Source organism: Equus asinus, chromosome 21 (genome assembly GCF_041296235.1).
Source record: "Equus asinus isolate D_3611 breed Donkey chromosome 21, EquAss-T2T_v2, whole genome shotgun sequence".
Taxonomy (NCBI): Eukaryota; Metazoa; Chordata; class Mammalia; order Perissodactyla; family Equidae; genus Equus; species Equus asinus.
This window is the reverse complement of record NC_091810.1, coordinates 76,399,873-76,427,009: the sequence shown is the minus strand read 5'-3', so window position 1 is coordinate 76,427,009 and position 27,137 is coordinate 76,399,873. Positions and strand designations below refer to the sequence as shown.

The 27,137-nt window shown below is 41.4% G+C and overlaps 1 protein-coding gene across 4 annotated transcripts in view; it reads left to right on the top strand.

Annotated features, from left to right (window-relative positions):
- PLCL2 (phospholipase C like 2) overlaps positions 1-27,137 on the top strand; it is a 181,161-nt gene that overhangs the window by 87,849 nt on the left and 66,175 nt on the right. For all 4 annotated transcript variants that reach the window (XR_001398233.3, XM_044754182.2, XM_014842164.3 and 1 more), the window contains exon 3: positions 22,200-24,686. Coding sequence is in view for 3 of the 4 variants with exons in the window: in XM_044754182.2 (XP_044610117.1) it covers positions 22,200-24,686 (2,487 nt within the window). In the remaining variant the exon portion in view is untranslated. The remainder of the gene's footprint in view (positions 1-22,199; positions 24,687-27,137) is intronic.

Below are 27,137 nucleotides of genomic sequence, written 5' to 3'. Positions count from 1 at the left end.
TTCCACCAAGCCGAGGAGTGTAATGACCCTGCACATCAGAGGTTATGAGAAATGGTGTTGGGCTACTTGTATCTGTGTCACTGTGGACAGCTTTGTTAGCCTCCTTGAGTACTGGGTTTCTTCATGGAAGGTAGAAGATAATAATGTCTGCATCTTGGAGGGCTTGTGAGGTTTATATGAGATAATGCGTGTGATTCACCTAGCACTGGGCCTGGCACACGGTAATTGTTCAGTTCCTTCCTGACCCTACAGTTCTTCTTCTAGTGTGAATCACCCCACAGATGGAAGGAGCACTCCCCTGGGGCTTCTTTAGCTCCCATTATGGACATGATAGAACTGTTTTTAAAGCTCTAATGGAGGAAGAGCAAATGATAACCTATCAATTGACCAAAAAGGGGTCACCTGTCAGAGCAGCTCCGGATTGGGGATCAAGCTGGTGAGAGACCCTCAGGTTACCAAGAGCCCTTATTACGTGTAACTCCTGAATGTTTGATATACCAATACATGTTTAAGATTTACAGTTCATCTGTCTCTTTGCTTTAAAAATAGAGTGCCCATTTAGTATGAAAGCTGTGTGTTTTTAAGGGGAATGAGAGGAAAGAGTCTGACATTTATGGGGCCTCTGAGTGCCAGATTCTTTCCCTTTACCTCCATTATTTCATATGACTCTCACAACCCTATAGAATAAATTATTATCCTTCTGTAATGGGTGAGAAAATTGAGGCTAAGAGAGGACGAATTTAGTAGCCTAAGGTCATCAGCGACTAGCAGGCAGAGCCAAAATTCGGACCCAGGTCTGTCAGGTGTTAAGGCCAGTGTTCTTCATCCTCCCACATTTGCTGAAATCTAGAAAGGCCAGCTGGCAGGAAAGGTTTCAAAGACAGACACAGCAGCCCCTCCACACTGTGAGCCCCTGGAAGGCCAGGACTGCTATGTCTGCCTGGTAAACCCAGGGCCCAGCAATGTCTGGCACATGGCAGACCGTCAGTAAATATTTACTGAGTGAGTGGAAGTCAGAAGTTAAGGTAGAAAACTAATTATTTCAGCAAGTAACAGGTTGTCAGCAATATGAAATTTGTCATCAACATTATCAAATAACTGAAAAATATGTGACATTTATTAACACAGGCTCCACTCAAGTGGCCATCCAGCAATTTAAAGATCTGTGTTTATAATTGGACAATATGTGAAAAATTGACACAAAATAGCATTCAAAGATGTCAATTTTTTAAATGACTAAAAAGGCACATGCTGCCTCTGGAAGAAAGTAAACTGATAAGCCTAAAAATATCTTTTAAAAAGTAATGATATAAATTTTTATTGGTGTGTTCTCCACTTCTTTTCCCTTAAAGTTTAAATGTTCCAAAGTTGCCATTATGAAAATTTTAAAAAACACTGTTTATTTTCAAGTAAGGACAGCACAAATAACTTTCAATCAGATTGAAAATTAAAAGTAAATGTAATAATTTAAGAAGTAAATATGCTATACCAGTTCTTAGCCAAATAAATGAAGCTATTAGCTGTATGTTTTGTAAGAACTTTGGTGATGAAAATGGAAAGGACTAGCTGAACATGGGTATTTTACTAGAAACCATAGAACCATGGATTTGTCAAGCCTGGGACCTGATAGAAATTCTACTAAGTTGAATAAATCAAGTTTTAGTTAAAGGAGGATTTTTCGCTAATGGTAAAAAAGGCAACTCCTGCAGCCATGGAGCTTCTCCTCCACATGGTTGTATTGCCTTTGGTCAACTCACCTCAGTTCCGCCTTCCCTGGTAGACAGGACCATTAACAGAGAGCCAGATACATTGAGATGCCTTTTCCTTTGAATCCATTTGGTTCAAGTGTATTCAGAACTAGCACAAACCAACTCTATCACTGTAAGGGAGAAAGCGCCCTTCCAAGTAAGTGCCTTGTGCGAGTTGACTTTTCCTTAGAAATTCGTTTCACAGTCTTAGTGAAGATACACCAAGTATTTTGCAATTTCATACAACTTTTGTTGAGACTGACCTTTTCCTTTCTTGAGGGGAACAGCATGCCTCTTGATTTTTGTGAAGAGCCGTTGCTGACCACGAGTGGCCGCAGCCTGGGTCGTCCTTCAGCAGACAACAGCATTGGGAGTCAAAAGGAACTTGACATTGATAATTTCTCTACCACAGGTTGAAAGGAACTTCATCTTTCCTTTGACTGTGTCTATATATTGTTCTATAAACAGTCTAATTTTGCGGCCTTCAGGAACTACAGATTATTTTTCAGTGGTTATCCTGACTGAGCAAGTTGATTTGTATCAACTAGGTGGAAGCCAGCTGTAGTTTGCATTTATTAAGCCTCTAAACTTTCAAGTAAAATATGCTTTTGGTAATACTGAGAAAAAAAAAGATATTCATCATTTTCATAGATTACCTGGTTGCAATATTAGTTTTTAATTCTTTTTCAAGTTATGCCCGTGTCCTAGCATACATTCCAGCTTCTAACATAATATCAGACATATGAGGTCATTTAAATGGTATTGGATGATTCATTATGGTCATTTATTACGGGGATCTAATTGGGGCCCTTTTTGATTTCTCTCTCTCTTCCTTCCTTTTTTTTTCTTTTTTGGAGGACAGTTAACCTTTCTTTCTTTTTATATATAGTGTGAGTTTTGGGGTGATATGAGGGTGAGTGAACATTGTGGGATTTTTTAGCAATGGTGTTCCTTTGTAATTTTTAAAGTATAAGACCCACAAAATGTTGTTTCTTCCAAAAAACTTATATTGGCCGTGCTTACATTTCTGAGTGACAGCCCTTCACTCCCAAGTTCAAAGATGAAATTTGCTAAGTTCTTGCTTTGGGCAAAGCGCCACACGAAAAATGTCAGGGGGGATCTGGAAATAAAATATGACAAGTCGCTACCCTTACGGAGCTTGTCATCTAGACCTGCGCTGTCTGATATGTTAGCCCTGTAGTTACTGAGCCCCACGGTGTGGTTTGTCGGAATTGAGATGTGCTGTCAGTGTACACTATGCTGGATTTCAAAGACTTAGTATGAAAAAAGAAGGCAAAATAGCTTAATTTTTATACTAAGTGCATGTTGAAATGCTAGTATTTTGGGTTAAATAAATTATTAAAGTTCATTTCATCTGTTTCTTTTTACATTTTTCAAGGTGGCTACTAGAAAATTTTCAGTTACGTATGTGACTCTCCTACTTTTTTGGGCACCACTGATCTAGACACTGTCTCTGCTTCCCTCCAATGCTATCACTAAGGGAAAGTATCCATCTACCCAAAGATAATGCAGTGTTTTCCCCGTAAATACTCATGGTTATAATGCAACAAACAATAGCAATCAAATTATAGCAGGATGGGAAATCAGAGTATGTGATTTCTTATTAGCCCTTTAATTGGTCCATTGTTATGTAAATACATGGCTAGATAGCACAGTTTCTTCTTTCACAGTATGATAAAAAAAAAAACATTATAATACTGAAAACAAACTTCCCAGGTGCTTAGAACAGAAATAAAAGAAAGGAAAGGTGGGGGGAGCCATGAACGTGTAGTGATGACTGCTTTAAGTACGTAAAGATGTCCGGGAGCATCACTGAGATTGCCGCTTATCTGCGAATGATACAGGCAGAAGAGAAAGCTCTGATCAAACCCTCGTAAAATGCTCGTTATAGGAGAGAATGATGCTGCAGCTAATACTAATAGTGGTGATAAGATCAACCACATTAACTGCATCTGACGTTTATTGAGAGCATCAAGAACTTCAGTAGGCATTTCTGCATTATCTTGTTTAACACTCAGCAACAATCCTAGGAAGCAGGCACAGTCCTCATCGTCTGGGGTTAGGTACGCCGGAAGCGGTGGTGCAGAAGTCAGCCCTCAGCCGTGGAGCTCAGACAGGTACCTGTGGAAGCCTTAGAGATCATGGCCAACCGACTTCCCTTTTGTTCTAAGAGAGGGAAGTGTTTGTAAGCTCGCAGTGAGCACTTAGAAGGCAGCTTTATGTAACTTTTAACCATTTAGATCCACGAGATTAATTTGGGGCTTAATTTCAGGTGAACTCCTTTTTCACTGTCCAGTAGTCCCAGTAAGTAAGACTTGAGGACTTGTAATGTCAAAGTCTTGGTTAAGTCAGCCCACAGTGCTTTCACGTTTATTACCTCATCCGTGCCTTGCTAAGCCCTTGAAAGTAATTAAGGGCAAGTAATTCCTTTCCTCATTTTATAAAGTTAGCAGCTGAGGTTTCAGGAGGTTTATTGACTTTCCCAAGGTCACACAGCCAGTAACGGGGGATCTGGGAGAACTCAGCTCTGACTGGCAGAGTGGGCCAGCCAAGGCAGTGCAAGGACCAGGCCAAGCCACCTTCAGGACCTGGCTGTGCACTTAGCAGCTACATCTTTGAGCATTGAATCACTCAGGGTCCAATCCGAAAAGCAGTATTTTTTTTTAGAATTTAATCTAGGGAATTGTTACAGGTGCTGGAAGAACCCTGAGCCAAACGGGGGATTGGTAAAGCCGCCCAGAAACTGGCAACAGCGGAATACCATCCCTACCTGCAGGATGGAGAGACGGGGAGCAGATTGGTCCCAGAGCCCAGGGGCCATGGGAACCTCAGAGGGGATGCAGCCTCGCCATCCTCGCCCCTGCAGAGAGGGGAGGAGGGAACACCACCGGGCTTCGCCCTTCCTCCTGGCCAGCCGCCAGTCCTCTGCCAGAGCCTCCAGCTGACTTGGGATCTGAGGAAATCTGCCTCAAGGGCCAGCTCTCTGGCCATGCAGGGCAGAGCAGATTTGGAGAAGGACCCGATATGCTTGGGCAAACCGTGTAACCTCTGAAGTGGAGATGATAGGTCCTGCCTCCCAGAGATGAGGATCCAGACATAATGTTTATAAAGTGCCTGTGTGTAAGAGTAGCTCAGGAAAGGTCAGCCCACCTCGCCTTTCCATGGGAACCACTGCAGGCGAGGTGGGTTGTAGTTACCATGTGGCCTAAAGCTTAGGTACGTGACAAGTGAGAATGAATGAGATCCTGATAGTCTTCCTGAGCACTGCGAGCAATCGTGGATTATTCTAGTTATGCTCCACACTTCATTCTCTTCATTCTTTTTGAAGTTTTCTTCTTTCTCCCTTAATTCATAAAATTAATTCATAGAGAAAATCCATTACATTGTCTAAATCAAGGGCACTTCCTGTTTTGTCTCGTGGTAGTGGACCACAGGAGCCAAGACTGCTCAGAGGGAGCTGATGCAGGCCATGTAGACAGTTGGTTTTCCCATATTCCTAGTCCCATCTAATTTTGAAAAGCCTTTGGTCTCAAGTTTTAGTCTTATTAAATTAAAAACTGCTCTACAGTAATGCTTTTAAAAAGACAACTAAATTACTTGAAAAACAAATTTATAATTGAAATAAACATGGTTCAGCTAAAACTCCAGCTCTTTCCAAAGGACAAAATGTGATTTCTGTGTTGCCGTTATGATTTCCAGTAAACCCAAGTGAATTTTATATCATATTTGGGTTAGGGGAGGAAGGGAGATGTATCAAATCAGATTAAAAGATAAACTTTTTGCTAATCTAATTTTTAGATGCATTTCTTAAATGCCATGAGCCACAGACTCATCTCAGCAACCTTACAAAGGATTTCTGAACTTGGAGAGTTGAGTTTTGAGGTGACTGTGGGATAGAGAGTCCTATATTGTCAAAGGTGACTCATATGACAGCGATAATGTTATATGTGTGTAATACATTCATGTTTTGATAAAATGAGAGCTACAATACACAAGCATATTTTGGGAGGGAGGGGGGAACGATTTGATCCCCAGAAGAAGTCGTCCATGGGCTGTTAAGATGGTCAATTGGAATAGCCCAGCTATCACACCTTTGCCCTGCCTTGCACCTCGCTTCCTTGCTCCAGCTCTGAGAATGCACACTCTGCCTCCAGTATCCCTTCTGACAACTGTATCCCCTTTGTGAGGGGCTCCCTACCATTGCCTGCTCTCCACGGTGCTCACCTACATGTCTGTTAATCACATCCGCAGATCATAACCCCCATCTGGGTATCACTTCCCCTCTTCTGGGCTGCATAGGCATTGCCTCGAGATTTGCAGGAAGGCGAGACTGTGGGAGAGGCATGAGTTGAGAATGGGAATCTGAATGTCAATGTCCAAGGGTGTGTGGTGAGCCCAGGCCAGTGCCTGCAGGGCTCCACCTCGTGGGAGTCGTGGGAGAGCAGGATTCTACACAGCCTAGCAGGTGGTCTCATTGGGCTCCCAAGAAGGTCCATGTGGATGAAAGGGGAGCTCCAGCTGCGAGCTGGGCAAGGACTCAGTTCTAGCCAGGCAGGCTGGAGATTGGGCTAAGGGTCTATCCCCGCAAAGGGACAGAGGGTGTGGAGAACTACAGCAGCTTCAGGAAATAAATAAGGAGCAACCCTAAGCACTAGGCCCCAGGTACTCCAAGGTACTGTGCTCTAAGGTACACCTGTCCCCTGGGTCAGGGCAGCAAGACTAAGCCAGACCTCGCCAACAGGTAGAGATGGCTTCCCAGCCTGGGTAGCATGGGCTCTCAGACTGGACACTGTGAGGCCTGCAATTTGGAAGTGTCTGGACAGACCACACTGGCAGCCTGCCTGCCTGCCAGTCAGAGTGGGAATTAGCTGAGATTAGACTTTGGTTGTACCTGAATCTCCAGTGTCTTCCCCTTGCCAGGACTTAACACGTTATTAATAAGGTCACTTTCAAGTAGGGTGACCATACATTTCAGTTTGCCCAGGACAGTCCCTGTTGTCGTGGCGTATTTGTTACTAGTTCCCACTTTCATTTCCAGAAGTGTCCCAGTTTAGATGTCACTCTACATTGGGGGAATGCAGTCCACCAGTTGCTGGTAGTTCCAGACATCCCTGTAGTCTCTGGGTGCCAGGGGCCTTGTGTCTTGCCTGCTCTCCTTAGAGCCTTCTGCTGGGGCACCACTTCATTCCCCAGTGCTCTCTCTCTCCGAAGGGCTCCTCTGCCCTTCGCGAGAAGCTGGGGCTTTAGCGAGTCAGTGTAGAGTTGCATAATGGACCGAAAGGTCAGCTTCGAAACTCTTAGAGATCAAAGCTCTGGTTAGAAGTGGTAGTTGGTATAGCAGCCTGATTCTTGGAATGAGGACGGCATCCTGCTTAGTAAGGGCTTTTGGTGATTAGTTGGCAAGTAGACTCAGAATTAGTCCTTGTTTTTACTCCTGGATAAGCTTAATGAAATAAAATACAGTATAATTAAATGTGGCATTTTAAGCTTACATTTTAATACCTTTAGATGAAATCTAAGCATGCCTTGTAAGTGCCTATATTTCATTCTCACACCAGGATCCTGAAGCATATTAATAAAAAGCACTTCTAGTTCCAACTCTCAAAACTGAAGTTTACAGTGTGTACTTTGTAGGATTGCCTGAGCTGCTTGGTTTTTATTCTACACCAAATGGCTAGAGACCCCTATTAATAATGTGTTCTGTGTTGTATTATTTCAAACATGAGCTAGGTTCAGGAAGCTGTGTTTAGAATGAGTTTTGTACCTGCTGCATGGAATTAATTGCACATTTGGTGCTTGTAGTTTTCTCTCGATAGTTAGGACTTAGAGCAATGAGGGCTGGAAATGGTGACACAACATTTCATCGAAGCAGTTAAATTGCTTTAGTCACCGTCAGCATAGACAGTTTAAAAATGCATTAATGATGAGATTTCGCTGGTTTTAAAACTGCTTTTCATTTCAGTTTGATGAGCTAATTAATTTGGAAGGGACTTGTGGTTTTCAAAGGGTATACAATGATTCAGGAAAATGGCACAACCGGACCTGCTGCATCCAAGTTGGCATTGCTCTATTTTGCAAAGGCTCTAGATCAATTGCTCAGGTTTTATGGATTCCTGCCACATAGGCATTGGCATTTTTATTGATTTCTTAACGCAAATGTGGCTTTAAAAAAGAAAAAGGGGCTTACTGTGGGCGTGACAAAGTGTGTGTATGTTGTTGCTGTAAGTCGAGTAGATACAAAGATTGTGAATATCTGTGCCCCTTCAGCAGATGTTTGTTTTAGAAAATCTTTATTTGCACATAACACTTCTAAGTAGAAAAGCAGTAGGTTTGGAACTGACTATAATTTTTTAAATTTTTCAATAATTAAAAAAAATTGGATTGTAAAAATGTGTGCTAAATGCTTTGAGATAATTGTAACTGTTTTGAAAAGTTATTTTAAAAATATACAGGTTTCGGGGCCAGCCTGGTGGTGTAGTTCATGCACTCTGCTTCAGCAGCGTGGGGTTCATGGGTTTGGATCCCGGGCGTGGACCTATGCACCGCTCATCAAGCCATACTGTAGCGGCATCCCACATACAAAAAGTAGAGGAAGATTGACACAGATGTTAGCTCAAGGCTAATCTTTCTCAGCAAAAAGAGGAAGATTGGTAACGGATGTTAGCTTAGGGTCAATCTTCCTCACACACACGCACACACAGAAAAAGTATACAGGTTTCTCTCTAGTGTTTAAAATGGTAATCCTTCAAGTGGTAATCTTTGAGTTCATTCATTCATTCAGAGGGTCGATAAACTGTATAACATTTAAACATTATATAGCTCAGTTTCATTAGACAGTTAAGGCAGAAACAAAATAAATACTTACATGAATGGGCTGGTGATTCCTAAAGTGGTAAAACAAATGAGGCCTTTTTCATTTGTTGACCTTTTAAAACAAGTGGTGAGTTGTATTTGCACACAGGAAAAATGCACATGATTATCAGTTGTGTATATATTTGATTTTTTCTGTCTGTGGCTCAGGAACATGCCCTCCCAAGGCTGCGGAGGACTCTCAGAGGAGATACTGATTCCTCTCCCACAGAGGCTGGTGGCCTCACTCCGCAGTGTGGCCCGCAGGGTTCATATCCAGCCTCCCCTTTCCCTGCCCCTGGGCCCCAGGAGCTGCTTCAAACAGTGTAGGCTCTTTCCTCTCTCATGTCTTTGCATATGCTGTTCCCTCTGATTAGCCTTCCCTTCCCTTTCATTTTCCATCAGGATCCAGCTCAAAAGTCACGCCCTGGGGAAGGCGAATGAGGATCCCGTTTCCTCGTGCTTTCCCAAGGATTTTGTTCTTTCAGAGATCTGTTCCTTTTCTCCTGTATCATTAATTTCCTGTTCTTTACTGGACAGATTCCTTCAGCATAGAAACCTGCTCTGATATCTTTAATCTGAATAAACAGAAAAACACTCTCTCTCTCCCACTACCTACCAATTCCTTTCCCTGGCTCCTTCTCCAGAGAGTTAACTACGCCCACTGTCTCCATTCCTCATTTCCCTTTTAGTCTCCAGCTCGCTCCAGAAGGCCTTTTGGCAGTTTTTACTACCCGGAAACTGCTCCTGCCAGGGTCACCAAAGAACTCTGTGCTGCCACATCTCAAACATACCTCACTAACTTAACGTCAAAGGATACATTAAAGAAGGAATAAGGGAACGAAAAGACGTGAGACATATAGAAAAGAAAAAGTAAAGTAACAGATGTGAATCCAGCTATATCAACAATAACATTAAATGTGAAAGGATTAAATAATCCAATCGAAGACAGAGATTGTTAGACTGTATTTCTTTTTAAAAGATCCAACTGTATGCTGTCTACACTTTGATTCAAAGATGCAAATAGGTTGAGAGTAAAAGGACGGGAAAAGATGTATCATGCGAACAGCAACCATAAGAAGGCTGGAGAGACTATGCTAATATTAAGCATACTTCACTTTTCTGACCTGACCTCTCAGAGGCATTCTTGACTACTCTATTATTATGTGAACACTTTATTCTTGGCTGCTGTAACACCACAATCTTCTGGAGTCACTATTACATCTCTGGCTTCTACTTTCTTGCTTCTTTTGCTGGTCTTTCTCTACCCAGCCTAAAATATTGGAATGCACCAGATTCAAGCCCAGCCTGTCTTCTCTTTCCCTCTCTCCTCCTTCACTAGGTAAGCTCATGTGGCCACCAATGTACCATGGCTTTGAAATTTATATCTGTAGACTTGATCTCTCTCCTGATTTCCAGATTCGTAAATTTAACTGCCTACTTGACATCTCCACTTGAATGTCTAGAGGCATCTCCAAATTACTGCATTCAAAACAAAAGTACTGATTTCCCCCCAAAAATCTATTCCTTAACCTTCCCCATCTAAATAACTGGCACCATTTAATCAAGCCAGAAACTTGACAATCATCTTAATTTCTCCATTTCTCTCCTGTGCTGCATCCAGTCCATCAGCAAATATTGTCAGCTCTATCATTTAAATTATGTTGAAGCCATCCACCTCTCATCACCTTGGTTGTCACGACTGTGGTCTCAACTATCATCATCCCATGTTTGGGGTACTGTAGTTTTCTCTTAACTATCTCCCTGCCTCCACTCTTACCCCCTTCTAATCCACTCTCCACTTGGCACTGTATTAAAAGGGTAAATCAGATCACGACACTGTCCTTCATGGAGTTGCCCTTAGAATGAAATCCAAATGCCTTCCCATAAGATTCTACAGGATCTGGTCTCTGCCTCTCTCTGTGGTTTCCTCTCCTTCCAGTCTCACCCAGCTAACTACCCTTCAGCCACCCTGGTCTCCATTTAGCACTGGAGTACTCAAGTTCGCTTGAGCCTCGGGGTCTTTGCTCTTGTTATTCCTTCTTCCTGGAAGGCAGAGCAGAGTGAGTGGTAGAGCGCACCAGGAGTTAGGGGGTCTGAGGGACCTGGACAGTGGGCTATTTAGGTGAAGAACAAGAAGAAAGGGACGGCATGGAGCATCCACCCCAGCTGGGACCAGCTCTCTGAGGTGGAGACTCAGGATCTGTGGAGAAGACCTGCAAGGTTTTTTTGACTGAGGGCTCCAAGCCAAGGAGGGGCCTGTGAAGCCCTCTGGGCCATAGCATTGAGCGTGGGGCTCATGGTTGAGAGCTGTAGTTGCCGTGCTGAATGAGGCTGGAAGAAAATACTAGACCTTCAGTTTAGTTTTGTGGATGTTTTCCTGTGTACACAATCTGTTAGTAGCTAGCACATGTATATAATGTATAATAAGTAAATAACACATCTTAGAGGCATCTCAATAATAGCAGCATGTGATGTGTATGGAAAGCACTTTGCTAAAAAGTAAGTGCTTTAAAATTGTTGTGAAAACCTCACAACAAAGAAAAGCCTGGAAGCAGAGAGCTTCACTGGTGAATTCTGCCAAACACTTAAAGAAGAATTAACATCAGTCCTCCTCAGACTCTTCCTTTGTATTTCTCTAGTACCAGTTGTAATGTCTCCTCTTTGATTTCTGCTTTTGTTTATTAGAGTCCTCTCTCTTTTTTTCTTAGTGAGTCTAGCTAAAGGGTTGTCTGTTTTGTTTATCTTTTCAAAAAACTAGCTTTTAGTTTCATTGATCTTTTCTATTGTCTTTTTAGTCTCTGTTTTGTTTCTTTCCACTCTAATCTTTGCTGTTTCCTTCCTTCTAACTTTGGGCTTTAGTTTGTTCTTTTTCTAGTTTCTTGAGCTGTAAAATTAGGTTGTGTATTTGAGGTCTTTCTTATTTCTTCATGTAGGCATTTATCGCTATGAACTGTTAAAACTGCTCTTGCTGCATCCCATATCTTTTGGTATGCTGTATTTCCATTTTCGTTTGTCTCAAGGTATTTTTTAATTTCTTCTTTGACCCATTGGTTGTTTAATACCACATTGTTTAGTCTCCACACAATTGTGAATTTCCAGGTTTCTTCTTGTTCATACTGCTATGGTTGGAAATGGTGCTTGATGTGATTTCGGTCTTCTTAAGTTTATTAAGATTTGTCCTGTGGCTTAACATATGATTTGTCCTGGAGAACGTTCCATGTGCACTTCAGAAAAATGTGTATTCTGTTGGCTTTTGGACAGAATATTGTATATATGTCTGTTAAGTCCATCTGGTCTAACATTGTTTAAGGCTAGTGTTTCCTTACTGATTTTCTATCTGGATGATCAATCCATTGATGAAAGTGGGGTGTTAAAGTCCCCTACAATTATTATATTGCTATTTCTCCCTTTAGGTCTGTTAATATGTGCTTTATGTATTTAGGTGCTCCTATGTTGGGTACATAAATATTTACAAATGTTATATTCTCCTGTTGGATTGACTCCTTTATCATTTAAATTATCAGTTCATCAAAAGGGGTTATTGTTCTGACTGCCAGCATCGGTCCAGCCAGTGGTTGTAGAACGTAAGACATGGCCCATCTCCTCAGAAAGTTCACTTTCTACTTGAGGAGATAAGGCTAACCCACATGAAACAATTAAAGAACTGAATAAGACTATAATTAAGTGTTAAATTATAGGGTAGAGACTATAAATACTGTGTTAGTAGGAGAAGAGACAACATTGAGGGCTGGACTAGTACAGGCTCATGAATGGCTTGAAACTTAAAAGAATATTTTGTATAAAGCTGTTCCCTTTTTTATGATTCATTATTTTGTGGGTTTTGTTTCGTTTTCCTGATCTAATTGTTCTCATACACGCATACTAATTTCATATGCAAATAAACCATTGCATTAAAAAATGCCCCAGAAAGAAGTTGTTTTCCCTTTAGGACAAGATAGAAAGACAATAATAATAAGATGATTGCATAATAAATTGTCAGTGAAGCAATTTTCCTTAAAAATTTTTAATTTTAAAATAATTGTGGAAATATTAAAATTTCTGACTGAAAGAGCTAGTATTCTTCCTTTTCTTTGGTGTCTGTGGCCCAAGGCAGCGGCTTTGCCAGCATCTGGATCTCTATGGAAGCTTCATTCTGACTTCTGACTACCCCTGGATTGTCATCATTTTTCCCTCAATGCCATGCGATGACAGATTTAAGGATTAAAAAAACGAGAAAAGTAAATTCTTCCTCCTAAGATATCCTGAAATAGTGAAGAAACAGCACAGTTTAGGGGGAAAAGTTATGATTGAGAAGTTACTCTTAGAGTTGTTCGTATTTATAGGTAAGAATTCATAGTATGTGATGTGACTTGTGTAGCTTTTAAAATTCAGTATGATTTACCAGACAGTTATTAACAATTAAAGTAATGTAACCACATCTTGCAATAGCTCTGTAGTATAGGAAGTCAACAGGCTTTATAATGTGCTGAATAAGGAGTTACCATACACACAGGTGAGAAACACTGACAGTTTTCACACCAAAGTGGGCCACTTAAGTACCATTATTGTAGATCATAAATTACAGTTCATTAGCATCAATATTTTCGCTGGAATATAAAGTAGTGCTAGTGTAGTTTATAGGAGCTCAGGGCTCACCATTAAGTTTTTCATTACTGGGGAAAACCAACGAATTTTATTGCACTTGACATTGGACACAGATGTACATTATGGTTTTGTAAATTTACTTTGAGTAAATATTTCAGCAGTAGTGAAAATGTTTCGCCAAAAGAGTGTTGTCATGAATATATTATGTTCCATTACAGTCCTCAAATTTCATAATTAAAGATCCCATTGTTTTAAAAGCAGGTGTAACCCATTACATCAAATGATTTGGAAGCTTTAACCTGGCCTTGAAAACTTCACTTTACAGGAATTGGAAATTTGTTTTCCTTATATATAGTTGTTTTGAACACTGTGAGAAATAGCATGGTAGTATGAAGTAGAAGGAATCATCTGAATAATTCTGATCAGAAAGTGCTTTGAGTGAAGTAATTTGGGTATTTTTTAGAGAAAAATACTATGGAGATCATTGCTTTAAATTTTTATTTTTATATATGGGTACTTATACATGAGTTAAATTGTAATTTTAACTAAATTGATGGAATATAAAATTAACAAAGACTTTAAGAAATGCTTTACTTACTTGTTCCCTATAGATGTGAGGAAACACCCTTATGAAGCTTTATTTTGAGAGGGCATCAGGCCATCTTTGACAGTTTCCAGGTATATCTTGGGCGTCACATCTGTTTGGTTGTGCTCCAGAGTTCTCTGGTAGTATTAAGTAATGGCCGCAGTTAAACAAGACCCACAGAGAGTGACGTTCATTCTGTTTCTTCTGAGATGGGACTGACTTTCAACAAACCCTAAGTGATCAGAGTATTGCACTTAGACCTTTATAATAGTATTTCTTTTTATTTTTCGTTCATGGAGAAATAATTTCAGCCTGAAATGTGTTTACTGAACAGGGTCTAATGTAGGATGTACAAAATTTCAGGCAGCATTTAGAGCACTTGCCAAATACAAACTCAACTTATCATTATAACAACCCTATGAAGTAGGAACTGTACATAGCGTCTGGAGGGTGTAGGTATTTTTTTGATGTGTATTTTACAGGTGGGAAGACTGAGACATAGTTATGCAGTGCTAGCTCACATCCTGTGGCCCATAGTATTTCTGTGGGTGATTTCTAAGCTAGAAAGTTTATAAACTATTGGATTATTTTGTTCTACCTTGGAATAAAGAAAACCATTTCACAGCTATAAATAAGAGCTCTTTCTATGATTGATTGATTTTGCTGTTTTTATTAGTAAAATTCTATTACCTATATCCATAAATTATATAGTTTCCTTTCTCTGTCCTGTCTGTCACTTTGTCATTTCTTGTTAGGATTGCCTTAAAATTTCCTTTATGACCCTGTAAAACATTTATCCTTTGCCTTTAACATTTAAGGCTGACATTCTTTCTTAGGAAATGATAATCTTTTTCTTTGCCTTCTAAAGTTGAGTTAATAAGACCATGATTCATGACTTTTAAAGCAAGAGGGATGGGTTTGCAAATTACTTTCAGAATCCAATCACAGTCTTGTGGGGCCTCTGAAACCCAGCTGTGACCCCTCGAAGGCTTACATCTAGATTAGGGGCACCTTTGTCTGTGGAAGCATGGGGAAATTTAGGAACAGGAATAGTTTAGGAAATTTAGGAACAGGGGAAAAAGGAATCGTCTGTTAAAAAGAGAATAACTTTTCCCATAAAACTATTTATTATATGTAGTACATTTGCAAGCTGGGTCAAGTAGACAACCGGTGGTTAGACATAGGTGCGTCACCTATAATCCATCTGGACTATAGTTCTTATCCGTGTTCCTCTGCATGTAACTTTCTGTTTTAGTCTGGCTACCTGAAAGCTTTTCTCTTTTTGTTTGTTTTTCAGCAGTTTGACTATGATACATGTAGGGGTGTATGTGTGTGTGTGATCCTGCTTGAGTTTCTTGAGTCTAATTTTGGAAAATTCTAGGACATTATTTCTTTAAATACTTCTTCTGCCATATTCTCTCTCCCTCTTTTCCTACTGGGACTCTATTTTCCTGTATGTTACACAACAGCTGTGGGATGCCCTGTTTTGTGTTTTTTCACTCTTTTATCTCTTTGTGTTTTAGTTCAGATAATTTCTGTTGACCTCTCTTCAAGTTCACTGAGTCTTTCTTTGGCTGTGTTCCGTCTGCTTATAAGCCTATCACAGGAATTCGTTATCTCTGATATGTGGGGTTTTTAAATAGCATTTCCACTGGACTGTTTTTTATACTTTCCATCTGTCTGCTGAAATAGGCCATTTGGTCATGAATATTGTCCACTTTCCTCACTAGACCTTTTTTTATATATTAATAATAGTTGTTTTTTTTTGTTTTTTGTAGCGTGTTTTTTTGTGAGGAAGATTTCCCTTGAGCTAACATCTGTTGCCAATCTTCCTCTTCTTGCTTGAGGAAGATTGCTGCTGAGCTAACGTTTGTTGCCAACCTTCCTCCTTTTTCTTGAGGAAGATTGTCAGTGAGCTAATATCTGTGCCAATTCTTCCTCTGGTTTGTGTGGGATGCTGCCACAGTGTGGCTTGATGAGCAGTGCCAGGTCTGTGCCCAGGATTTGAACCTACAAACTCTGGGCCACCAAAGCAGAGTGTGCGAACTTAAGCACTACACCACTGAGCCAGCCCCCAATAATAGTTGTTTTAAAGTCCCTGTCTGATAGTTCCAACATCTAGGTCACTTCAGAGTCTGGCTCTGTTGATTGCTTTATCTCATGATGATGGTTTTTTTCCTTATGTTGTGTGTGTGTGTGTGTGTGTGTGTGTGTGTGTGTGTCCTGTAATTTTCGTTGAATGCTAGACATCATATTTAATAGAGGCTAAGGTAAGTAATATTTATGCTCAGACATGAACACGCCTCTTCTTCTTCCAGGTCGTTGGTGTTGAGGAAGTTGAGTCAGTCTAGTCAATAATTGAGCTGGGTTTGTGTTTTGAATTACTATTGTTACTTTCAGTATACCACTGACTTCAGATTCCTCAACCAGAGGGCCACCATAACCTTGTGTTTGGGTGGGGGCTAGGGTCCTGGAGTGTTTACCCATTGTTCCTGTTCTACCCTTAGCTTTCATCTGCGAATGCCTGTGTTAGAAATGGGTCTCTTTCCATGGTCTTGCCCCTCCTCCGTGGTACACGGCTTGCTCCTTGGTGCTAGGCTTCTGGTAGAGTCGGGGAATTCTTAGTCCTCCTGGTCTAGTTTCAATCTTAGGCAGCCCTCTGCACCTGGGTCTCGGGGGCGGGACCTTCCCAGCATTTCTGCCCTGCTCCCCAAGGCAGCCAAACTCTGCCTGGATCTGTGGTGAGTTTGGGCAGGAGACGGTTTTCTGCCTCTCTCCTGGTGGTAGCACAGTTCTGCTTTGCATGGTGCAGGCTCCTGAGTCTAAGAGGTTCTTCCATCTCTTGGGGCAGTAGATCTTTGCCTGGCTGTAGAGGTAGATGGATTTTGCTTCTACCCTTCCCCCAGTGGCTTAAGGTGTTTGCTTCATGTGAGAGGGTGGTTGGGGAAGTAGGCAGAGTTTGATGCTCTCCCCAGTGGCAGCTGTCACCTGCTGCAGGCCTGTGCCCTGGAGAAGGACCCTTTCTCCTGCTCTGTCCCCAGTCTTTCTCAGGCGCACTCATGAAGAAGGCTACAAGTGAGTACAAACTCTGCCTGCATCCGGGGCTCCCAGTTACTCTAAACTGATATGCTAGCCCACACTCGGCTTCCAGAACTCCTTAAAATTTTGGCTGATTTCTTCTTACCTGCTTCCATGGTGGCCTCTTCCTCCCATGGTCTGCCAGACATGGAACAGTTTCTATGTCCTGTCTTTCCCTGGAAGGGCTTGTCACTCTTGGAATTCAGTTCCCTTGGTTACCTTGTGACCACAGTTCTCTGATGGATACAAGAAAAGATATGATTTTATAGTCTGGCTTTTTCTTGTTAGAGTGGGAGTGACATTCTTTTTTGGATTTCTGCGTTCTAAGCTATCATCTGAACTGTACGGGCCCAGATTTGTGACTTTCAAGTCACCCACAGGTTCTGAAGCCATTAGCAGATCTGTGCCCTCATAGAGTCTTGCCAAACTTGGGCTGGGCGAGCTTTTAGAATACAGTAGTGGGCGTCATGGAGGAGGAGGCGCATGAGGAGAGGCATCCACGGGCCAAGGAGCTTTCTGTTACTGTAATAAAGGGCTGTGCCTTGTGAGTGGGAGGCAGCATTTGACCATACCTCGATTTTCTCCAACTTATTTGATTCTTTTTCTATTCATCTGATTTTATAAAACGACCTTCACAGTGACCGTTTTTGCTCCAGATCCATTTTTTTTTCCTTTTTGCTCATCTTGGAGAGCACATCAAAGTTGTAAAGATGTATGACAACTCTTGCAAGGTGACCCCGATGTGCCCGGCATGACTTCTTGCCATTCAGAGTTGTTGCTACTAAGCTGAAGAAAGGGCAGGCCTTGCGGTGCTCGCTCCAACGGCCTCAGGTCCTTTCTGGGGGTGTTTTGTTTGATTTTGTTTAGTTAAGGATAGAAATTTCTTTAACTCAGTGTTTCTCGACTCTCTTTAATCGTAGACCCCCTTCAATAAACATAAAGATCTCATACCCTACTTTAATGTTATTTATAAGTTGAATTAAATAACTTGACTCAAAATAATCCAGAAGGGTAAACGGCTGCCTTGTTCTCACAGCACATCCTCTTCCCCATCTGCGATGCCCCCCCCCCCCCAGCATCACTGCCTCGACGCCTTCACTAGTGTTGCCAGTGTCTGGAATCTGGATACTGGGTCATCATTTTCTCCTGGTTTTTGTCGAGAAATAATCTAACAGAAAATGGAAGCCAATCAAATTTGAAATACGAGAGGAATGCATTAGGACACTGGAGGCCATTCTCCTCCAGCAGGATGCTAACCGTGTGCCCTGAGACAAGGCTCCAACTCCTCAGATTGGCTTCCTCTTCTCCATGTGAGCTCGATTGAGTGGATCAATGCCAAGCACTTTGCCAGCAGAAGAAATGAGGCCACCTATTCGTTACCTCATTTCAGGATGAGCATTTATGAAACTGCCCACGCCCATTTATGAAATTGCTATTACCTCTTAAATATCCCAGATGATAATATTGTTAGCCAAAAGGTAGTGGCAAGCTTCTGTTAAATAAAGTAAGCAGTCTGTTAGAAATATGTATGTCTTTCCATGGGGCTCAATATGGCTATGTCCATTTTTAATGTTACATGTAAGTTCTATAAACATTTTTATTCTTCCTGAATTTGCTGTGGTGCAAAAAAGTTTGCTTAGCCTCTTTCTAGTTCATTGCTTTCTTAAATCATTCCTGGTACAAAATTGTTCATCTGTAAATAAATCTTGGTTAAATGTATAAATGAATCTTTAAGCTTTTTTCCAGTTCAAAATTTTATAATTTTTTTATCTAGAATTCACAATTTCAGGCTTGATATGGAGGTGGGTTCTTTTGGAAGCTGGTTTCCTTCCAGACTGGACTTTCGTTTTGTGTTCCTGCTTGGATGTTAATAAGAGCTAAGGGAGTAGCAGAAATGCACAGTGGAGCAAGCTTACATTTTGTTGTTTTCACCACTCATAAGCTTTAGGTGATGAGTACTTACAGTTTAAGAGCCAGCTCTGAAACATAACTTATATTATTTTTAAAAATATTTTGAGGCACCTCTATCTCAGCAGAAACTTGTGTTTTTTCCTCTGGTTTTAGGTGATTGGTGCATGTAAGTTATATGCATTTAGTTTTCTTTTAGTTAAAAAAACTATATGTATAACACAAATAGTTTGATCACAGTTTTCGTTATTAAATTTAAAGTAATTGACACTAAGGACAATACAGTTAAATAGATTCCAACTCTGCTACTGACCAGCGTCTTAGCTTATGCAAGTACTTGATCACTACTGGGCTAAAAAGAGAAAGACAGGTCGAAATGAACAGGAGGGGGATAAAGATTCCGGGAGTCAGGCAAGTTGGGGTCCTGGAGCTCCTGCTATTGAACCTCAGTTCTCCTTCCCTCCACACAAGTGCTTCTGGCCTCCTGTTCCTTGCCTCTTGGCTGCAGGGGACCAGCTTGCCTTTACATCCACTGTTGCTTCCAGCCAGTGATTCTGGTCCATCCAGGGATTAGTGGAAGCTCACACCTGTCCTCCTTTGTGGTCTCTAAGCAAGCACACTCCTCTATCAATGTTTTCTAATAGCTTTATCTGCTAGTGAGGAAGGAGAAACAGACCTTTTCATTCAGGCCTCGGTGTACTATGAGAGGACAGATGGTTCTAGGCAACAGCCGAAGAGGGGAAAGAAGAGACGGGAAGTCTCTGGTAAGGAGAGTCCCTGCTGTCTTTACAGCAGCCTGTGCTTGGGTGACTGTCATGTTCATGTGTCTGCAATCAGTGATCAGAAGTCACCAATCAAAGCCTGGACTGGCTTGTGAAAAGCAAGGCAATGTTTAACGATGTTTAAAAAGCCACAAGTATGATATTTAAGCTGCCGCCTGTCCCACAGATGTGGGTGTGTGAGCACATATGTATGTTATTAACCTGCTTTCGATTCGGCTTTTCCCTCTCAATAACAAAGAGATCTATGAATTTGAAACATATCAGGTATAATAAATTAGAAAGTGGTAGTCGAATATTAATCAATACGTTAAAAGTGACAGAATAAAAGATTACAGTGTTGAGAAAGTGCTATACATTTTTTTAATGGGTAGGCACGTCCATTTACCTTTGTGACTTATTTTCACTAGGGGCACTTTGAGATATAATTTATAAAGATTATAAAATTCCCTTAATTAGTATGTTGTCATTATTAAAGGTAAATATGTGTTTTTAAAGGTAAAGACAACCTTCATTCTGAAAAACAGGGAATTTATACATTTGTTTCATGCCCTTGTGCATGGCTGACGTTTAATTTCATGCCAACTCGCTTGGATAGAAGGAATACGATCTATGCTTTAGGGACTTGGGACAGCTACAATGCAGTATATCTTATGGATACAATTACCACAGTTTTTACATCTTTTGCATCTTATTGTTTTGAGGATATGGTTGTAAAGAAATACTCTGGCTGGTGGCTTTTGTGTTTTATCTTGGCATTCAGATCACGAGAGCCTCTATGGTTCATTTTGAAACTTTCAGGGAAATGATACCCACATGATTTAAAGTTTAAGTTTAATTACCTTCTGCAAATTGCTTTGGAAGTATAGGTAGTCAAAAAGTAAAAGTGGTTTTAAATTTCGTACATAGAGAGCAGCATAATCGCCTTTTAAAGTATAGAGATTTTATTCAAAATAGATTCTCTCCAGAGCAGGAAAGTTAGAATCACCTTTGTATAATATTTTGCATGCTCTTTTCTTTATTGCCATGAAAGTTATAGAATCCCAAACTCCATCTCTATCCCTAATTTATGAATATAATGACTTACTGAAAATTTATCACAAATTTCACACTCCTCCCGAAAGGCAATATCATGTTTTAGGTTAAAATTGTGAAAGATGTTGTGAGATATTTGAGCAGTTTCTTTTGTAATAATAAAGACATCTGTGCAGGGAAAGAACCTAAATCCGTGCACAGATGTGGCGTCAGCTCCTTAAGGTGGGCACCTGCTATGTTGTGCAGCAAAGTTGAGGACTGCGTTATTGGTGATGCAGACTTCTTTAGAAATAGATGCTGCCTGAAGGTTTTCACTTGGTAGTGTTAGTCATCTGTCAATATTGGAAGGACCTGGTGACACTGTTCCAAGCATGGACTTGGTGGCTGGTAGTAGGCTTTAAGAAATCCAACTCTGAGATTTTAGAAGCACCTTCAGCTGGAATCTAGGCCTCCCACCTAGACTTCATACAACTGCAACGGTCAACAGTACAACGGTATCTGTCTGAAGTATTTAGGACCATGACTAAGAGCCAGGAATTTCTGCTGGAATTCCAGTCTCTACTCACTGAACACACAACTTAATGGTTCATACTTAGCTGTTTCTGGTCATTTGGTATATGTATATAGTTTCCAGAAATAGCCCAGGCATCTTAGTGAGTCCAAGTGGTCAGGAAGTGGTTTTCAAACTACTGTACATCCCCATCACCTGGAGTGTTGCCTAGAATGCAAATTCCTGGTCACCACCCACTAAAGCTCTGATTCCATGAGCCCAGGAGTCTGCGCTTTAGCCAGGTAACCCAGGTGATTCTGAGGCAAGTGGTTGAGTGACAATCCTTGGAGAAACACTTGTGTAGGAGCTGTGTGTGCAGGCAGGGCCTGCTTCGTGGGTGTATGACCTGTGCGGTTATACAGGCCCAACATTCAGAAGGGCCCCGCACTTGGCTTAAGGTTCTTCTGTCACCTTCTTGAAATTCCCGTTTTTTTTTTTTTTAAAGATTGGCTCCTGAGCTAACAACTCGCCAGTCTGTTTTGTTTTTCTTTTTCTCCCCAAATTCTGCCAGTAGATAGTTGTATATTTTTAGTTGTGGGTCCTTCTAGTTGTGGCATGTGGGACACTGCCTCAACATGACCTGATGAGCAGTGCCATGTCCGCACCCAGGATCCGAACCAGTGAAACCCTGGGCCACCGCAGCGGACGGGAGAACTTCACCACTCGGCCACCGGGCCGGCCCCTTGAAATTCTTAATAACTTTTGAACAAGGAGTCCTGCATTTTCATTTTTCCCTGAGCCCTGCAAATTGTGTAGCCTGTTCTCTATACAAGATTTTATTGAATGCTACTGAAATTGTGTCTCCTGACACTCATGGCTTACAGTTATTCAATAATGATTTTTTTACCTGTTTGTATTAAGCTATAAATTCTAAGCTACTTAGCTTTAGAAGCGAATGAGTATCATTCGTTATAGGACATACAATAGGAAATCCTAATAGTATGATTTTTTTTCAAGGAAGTTAAATTTTGATTTCTCATCTTGAACATAGAAACCAATGTTCATGTTATTCTAATACACTAATTTTTTTCTCCTAGGATGGTACAAAACAGAAAAGAGAACGGAAGAAGACAGTCTCTTTCAGCAGCATGCCAACGGAGAAGAAAATCAGCAGTGCAAGTGATTGCATCAACTCAATGGTTGAGGGTTCAGAACTCAAAAAGGTTCGCTCCAACTCTAGAATTTACCATAGGTATTTTTTACTGGATGCCGACATGCAGAGCCTGAGGTGGGAACCATCTAAAAAGGATTCTGAGAAAGCCAAGATCGATATTAAATCCATCAAGGAAGTGAGAACAGGAAAAAATACAGACATTTTCCGCAGCAATGGCATTTCTGACCAGATATCTGAAGATTGTGCGTTTTCAGTCATATACGGAGAGAATTATGAGTCACTTGATTTGGTTGCCAACTCTGCAGACGTTGCGAACATCTGGGTTACGGGACTGCGGTACCTAATTTCTTATGGAAAACATACACTTGATATGTTAGAAAGTAGCCAAGACAACATGAGGACTTCTTGGGTTTCACAAATGTTTAGTGAAATTGATGTAGATAACCTTGGACATATAACTCTGTGTAATGCTGTGCAGTGTATCAGAAACCTCAATCCAGGCTTAAAAACCAGCAAAATCGAGCTTAAGTTCAAAGAATTGCACAAATCCAAGGACAAAGCTGGTACTGAAGTCACAAAGGAAGAATTTGTCGAGGTTTTCCATGAGCTTTGTACCAGACCTGAAATTTATTTCCTTTTAGTTCAGTTTTCAAGCAATAAAGAATTCCTTGATACCAAGGACCTTATGATGTTTCTTGAGGCAGAACAGGGTGTGGCACATATAAATGAGGAAATAAGCCTTGAAATTATTCACAAATATGAGCCATCCAAAGAGGGTCAGGAAAAGGGCTGGCTCTCCATAGACGGGTTCACTAATTACCTTATGTCACCTGACTGTTATATATTTGATCCGGAACATAAGAAGGTCTGTCAGGATATGAAGCAACCTTTGTCTCATTACTTTATAAACTCATCTCATAATACATACTTAATAGAGGATCAGTTCCGAGGTCCCTCTGATATCACAGGATACATTCGAGCTCTTAAAATGGGTTGCCGGAGTGTTGAATTAGATGTATGGGATGGGCCAGATAACGAACCTGTGATTTACACGGGCCACACCATGACGTCTCAGATAGTCTTCCGCAGTGTCATTGATATTATTAACAAGTATGCATTCTTTGCTTCAGAGTATCCTCTTATCTTGTGTTTAGAAAATCACTGTTCTATTAAACAACAAAAGGTAATGGTTCAACACATGAAGAAAATTTTAGGTGACAAGCTCTATACAACATCACCTAATGTTGAGGAATCTTATCTGCCATCCCCAGATGTCCTGAAAGGGAAGATACTAATTAAAGCAAAAAAGCTGTCCTCAAATTGCTCTGGAGTCGAAGGAGATGTTACTGATGAAGACGAAGGAGCTGAAATGTCTCAGAGGGTGGGCAAAGAGAACGTGGAGCAGCCCAACAACGTGCCTGTGAAGCGGCTTCAGCTCTGTAAAGAACTGTCTGAACTGGTGAGCATCTGCAAGTCCGTTCAGTTCAAAGAATTTCAGGTGTCATTTCAGGTTCAGAAGTACTGGGAAGTCTGTTCATTTAATGAAGTGCTTGCCAGCAAATACGCCAATGAAAATCCAGGGGACTTTGTGAATTACAACAAACGTTTTCTTGCTAGGGTTTTTCCCAGTCCAATGAGAATTGACTCTAGTAATATGAACCCTCAAGATTTTTGGAAATGTGGCTGTCAGATCGTAGCCATGAATTTTCAGACCCCGGGCCTGATGATGGACCTGAATATTGGCTGGTTTAGGCAGAATGGAAACTGTGGCTATGTCCTTCGGCCAGCTATCATGAGGGAGGAAGTTTCTTTCTTCAGCGCCAATACGAAGGACTCTGTCCCAGGAGTCTCGCCTCAACTTCTTCACATTAAAATCATCAGCGGGCAGAACTTTCCCAAACCCAAAGGGTCCGGTGCCAAAGGGGACGTGGTGGATCCTTATGTCTATGTTGAAATTCACGGGATCCCTGCCGACTGTGCAGAACAAAGGACAAAAACAGTGCACCAGAATGGAGACGCTCCCATTTTTGATGAAAGCTTTGAATTTCAGATCAACCTGCCTGAACTGGCCATGGTGCGCTTTGTAGTACTAGATGATGACTACATTGGGGACGAATTTATTGGTCAGTACACCATTCCCTTTGAGTGTTTACAAACGGGCTACCGCCACGTCCCCCTCCAGTCATTGACTGGAGAGGTCCTAGCACACGCTTCTCTGTTTGTCCATGTGGCTATTACTAACCGAAGAGGAGGAGGGAAACCTCATAAAAGGGGGCTCTCTGTGAGAAAAGGGAAGAAATCCAGGGAATATGCATCTTTGAGAACATTGTGGATTAAAACTGTAGATGAGGTGTTCAAGAATGCCCAGCCCCCTATACGCGATGCCACAGATCTGAGAGAGAACATGCAGGTACGTTCTTGTGGTTAAGTATTTACTCAGCGGTTTTCCTTCTTAGTGCATGTGCATAGTTTATGAATATATTGGAGGGTTTTTTTTTTTACAATAGTATATTTGATTTTAAATAATTTGTACATTCCAATTGGTTATTAGAATTTTACTAGTCGTCTCTCTTTTTTTTATCATTTAAATTTCCAAAACCACAGTTGGTCTTGATAAATACAAAAATGCTGATAACGTGTTATACTAAACCAGTCTTGCTGCTGTCTCACATGCCACATCCTGGTGCTTGTTAATGACTGCTTAACAGTTCCTCATTTTCTCTAATAATGTACAGGGGAATCTATGGTATTTCTGAATATTCCTCAGCTGGAACACAAATTAATGGCCTATCAAAATAAAAGGGGCATATTTTAGTCCTTTCTTAGGGAGCTACAATGCTGGGAAAATAGCAAGCCCTTAAAGGAGCCAGCGTGTTTACATGGAGCCTCCTCTTGGCTTTAGAAGACAGCTATTTAATTGTTTAAGTAAAAGATGTGGTGTCAGTATTTATTAGAGGTCTAAGATAATAATTACCTCTGAACTGTATAATGGCTTAAAGCAATCCGTTAGGAATTATGTGTGTAATTAAGCATCATCCACATGTCTAGCAGTATTCGACAGCCCACAAGTGATACACACCTAGGCATCAAGGGCCCACCCCCCAGAGATACCGGCCCTAGCCTGTCCCAGTGTGAGAAGTGCTGTCGGAGTGACAGCTGCTCAGTGTGAGTTTATTAAAAATATATATATATAATCATATAACGTTAGCTGATTATATATGTAAAAACACATAAATATTATGAGAGGACTGCCACCAGCGAGTAAAAATCTGACTCAGAGAATTCAACATAGCTCATTCCTCTGCGGATTCGATGGATACTCCGTTAATAAGAAGACCTTCCCACAACAGAGATATTTTATTCTCTTTCTCTCATAGTAAATGCATAACAGAAACGGGAAGGGCTTTTCCTGTTCTGAGGGTGAGAATGGTTTGGTAAACCCTCAGCTCTGAGCAGGCCACGTTGTCCTGTGCCCAGCGGCTGCTGTGTGCATGTGACACAGAGTTCCCTTGAGGATCCTCCGGAACTTGAGCATCATCTTTCCAGAGCCTCGTGTCTGCGCTGAACCCAACAGAGGGGTCGGTGGCTCTGTTAATGAGCACCTGCCGTGCCATGCACAGGCGGTCTGGGCTGTGAGGATGCAGCAGTGAACCAACAGATGACTCTGGTTGGGGGTGAGCAGTGGGGAGGGGAAACAGAGCCTAAGCAGATGAATAAACAAATAGGACGACTGCAGATGCAAGCAGGTGCTGTGAAGAAAATCAAACGGAGGTGTGATAGAGTGCATGCGAGACCCCTCTTTAGACATCACGGCAGTGACTTACTGTTATAAGCAGTCAGCATCGAAGTGATTTTGAGCAAAATGACTTACAGTTTGATGTCCATGTTTAAAGCAATATTAATAAAAAGAAAATGTTTAACTTTAAACCTAAAGTGCTACTCATTTCCAACAACCAGGGTATCTGACAGCAGAAGGCACAGGGCTTGGAGGGCCTGAATCCCTCCACTCTCGCCACCTGGCTCAGCCCAGGTTGGACCTGTGTGCCTGGAATAATACGCCTGGCTCCTATTTTAACGAGAATTTACCTGTTATTATAGCATAATGGTTAAAAGCCTAGGTCTCAACATCAACAGATTTCAGGTAAAATTTTGACTCCTTCACTTACCAGCTGTGTGACCTTAGACGAGTGACACACAGAGGTCATAGCGAGGCTCGGTTTCCTCACCTGTGCCGGGCTGGCTGAGCAGGTTAGATGAGGTTAGGTCTGATGCATACGCCAGCCGGAGCTCAGCATCGGGCCGTGCTGAAAGAATGCTAGCTCTGGCCGTTCACCGGGTGAAGTGTTGTCTTTAATGGATGTTTAATGGCATACCTCTGGTGACTAGGGAAAAAGAAAGGGGGAGAAACGTTGAAATCAGTGGAGACACTCATAGGGAGACCGTGGGAACCCTGGTCTCCACTGGGCAGACGGCCCCAGTAACGCACAGCCTCCTCAGAATTCCTCTAGATTTGGAACCAGCAGGCATCCAGGTGAGAGAGATTCAAGTTTCTGCCTCACAAATATTCTTTTCCTTTTTGGATGGCTGGCATATTTGAGACTTATTTTAAACCTGGTTTGATTTTTTTTCTTCATCTTTACCTTTCTTGAATACAGAAGCCATTCTTTTCCGTTTGCTCATAATTGCATATCAGCATTAGCACTTGCTGTGAACTTTGAAAAGAGGCTTTGCCCTTTGGAAGAATTTAACTTATTTGCATTTTCTGCACTTTTGATAAATTGGTATTACAAATATCTATAACTATATTGACTTTGGAGAATAGCCGTTTTTCCTAGGATGAAATAATCATTAGCCAGTTCTG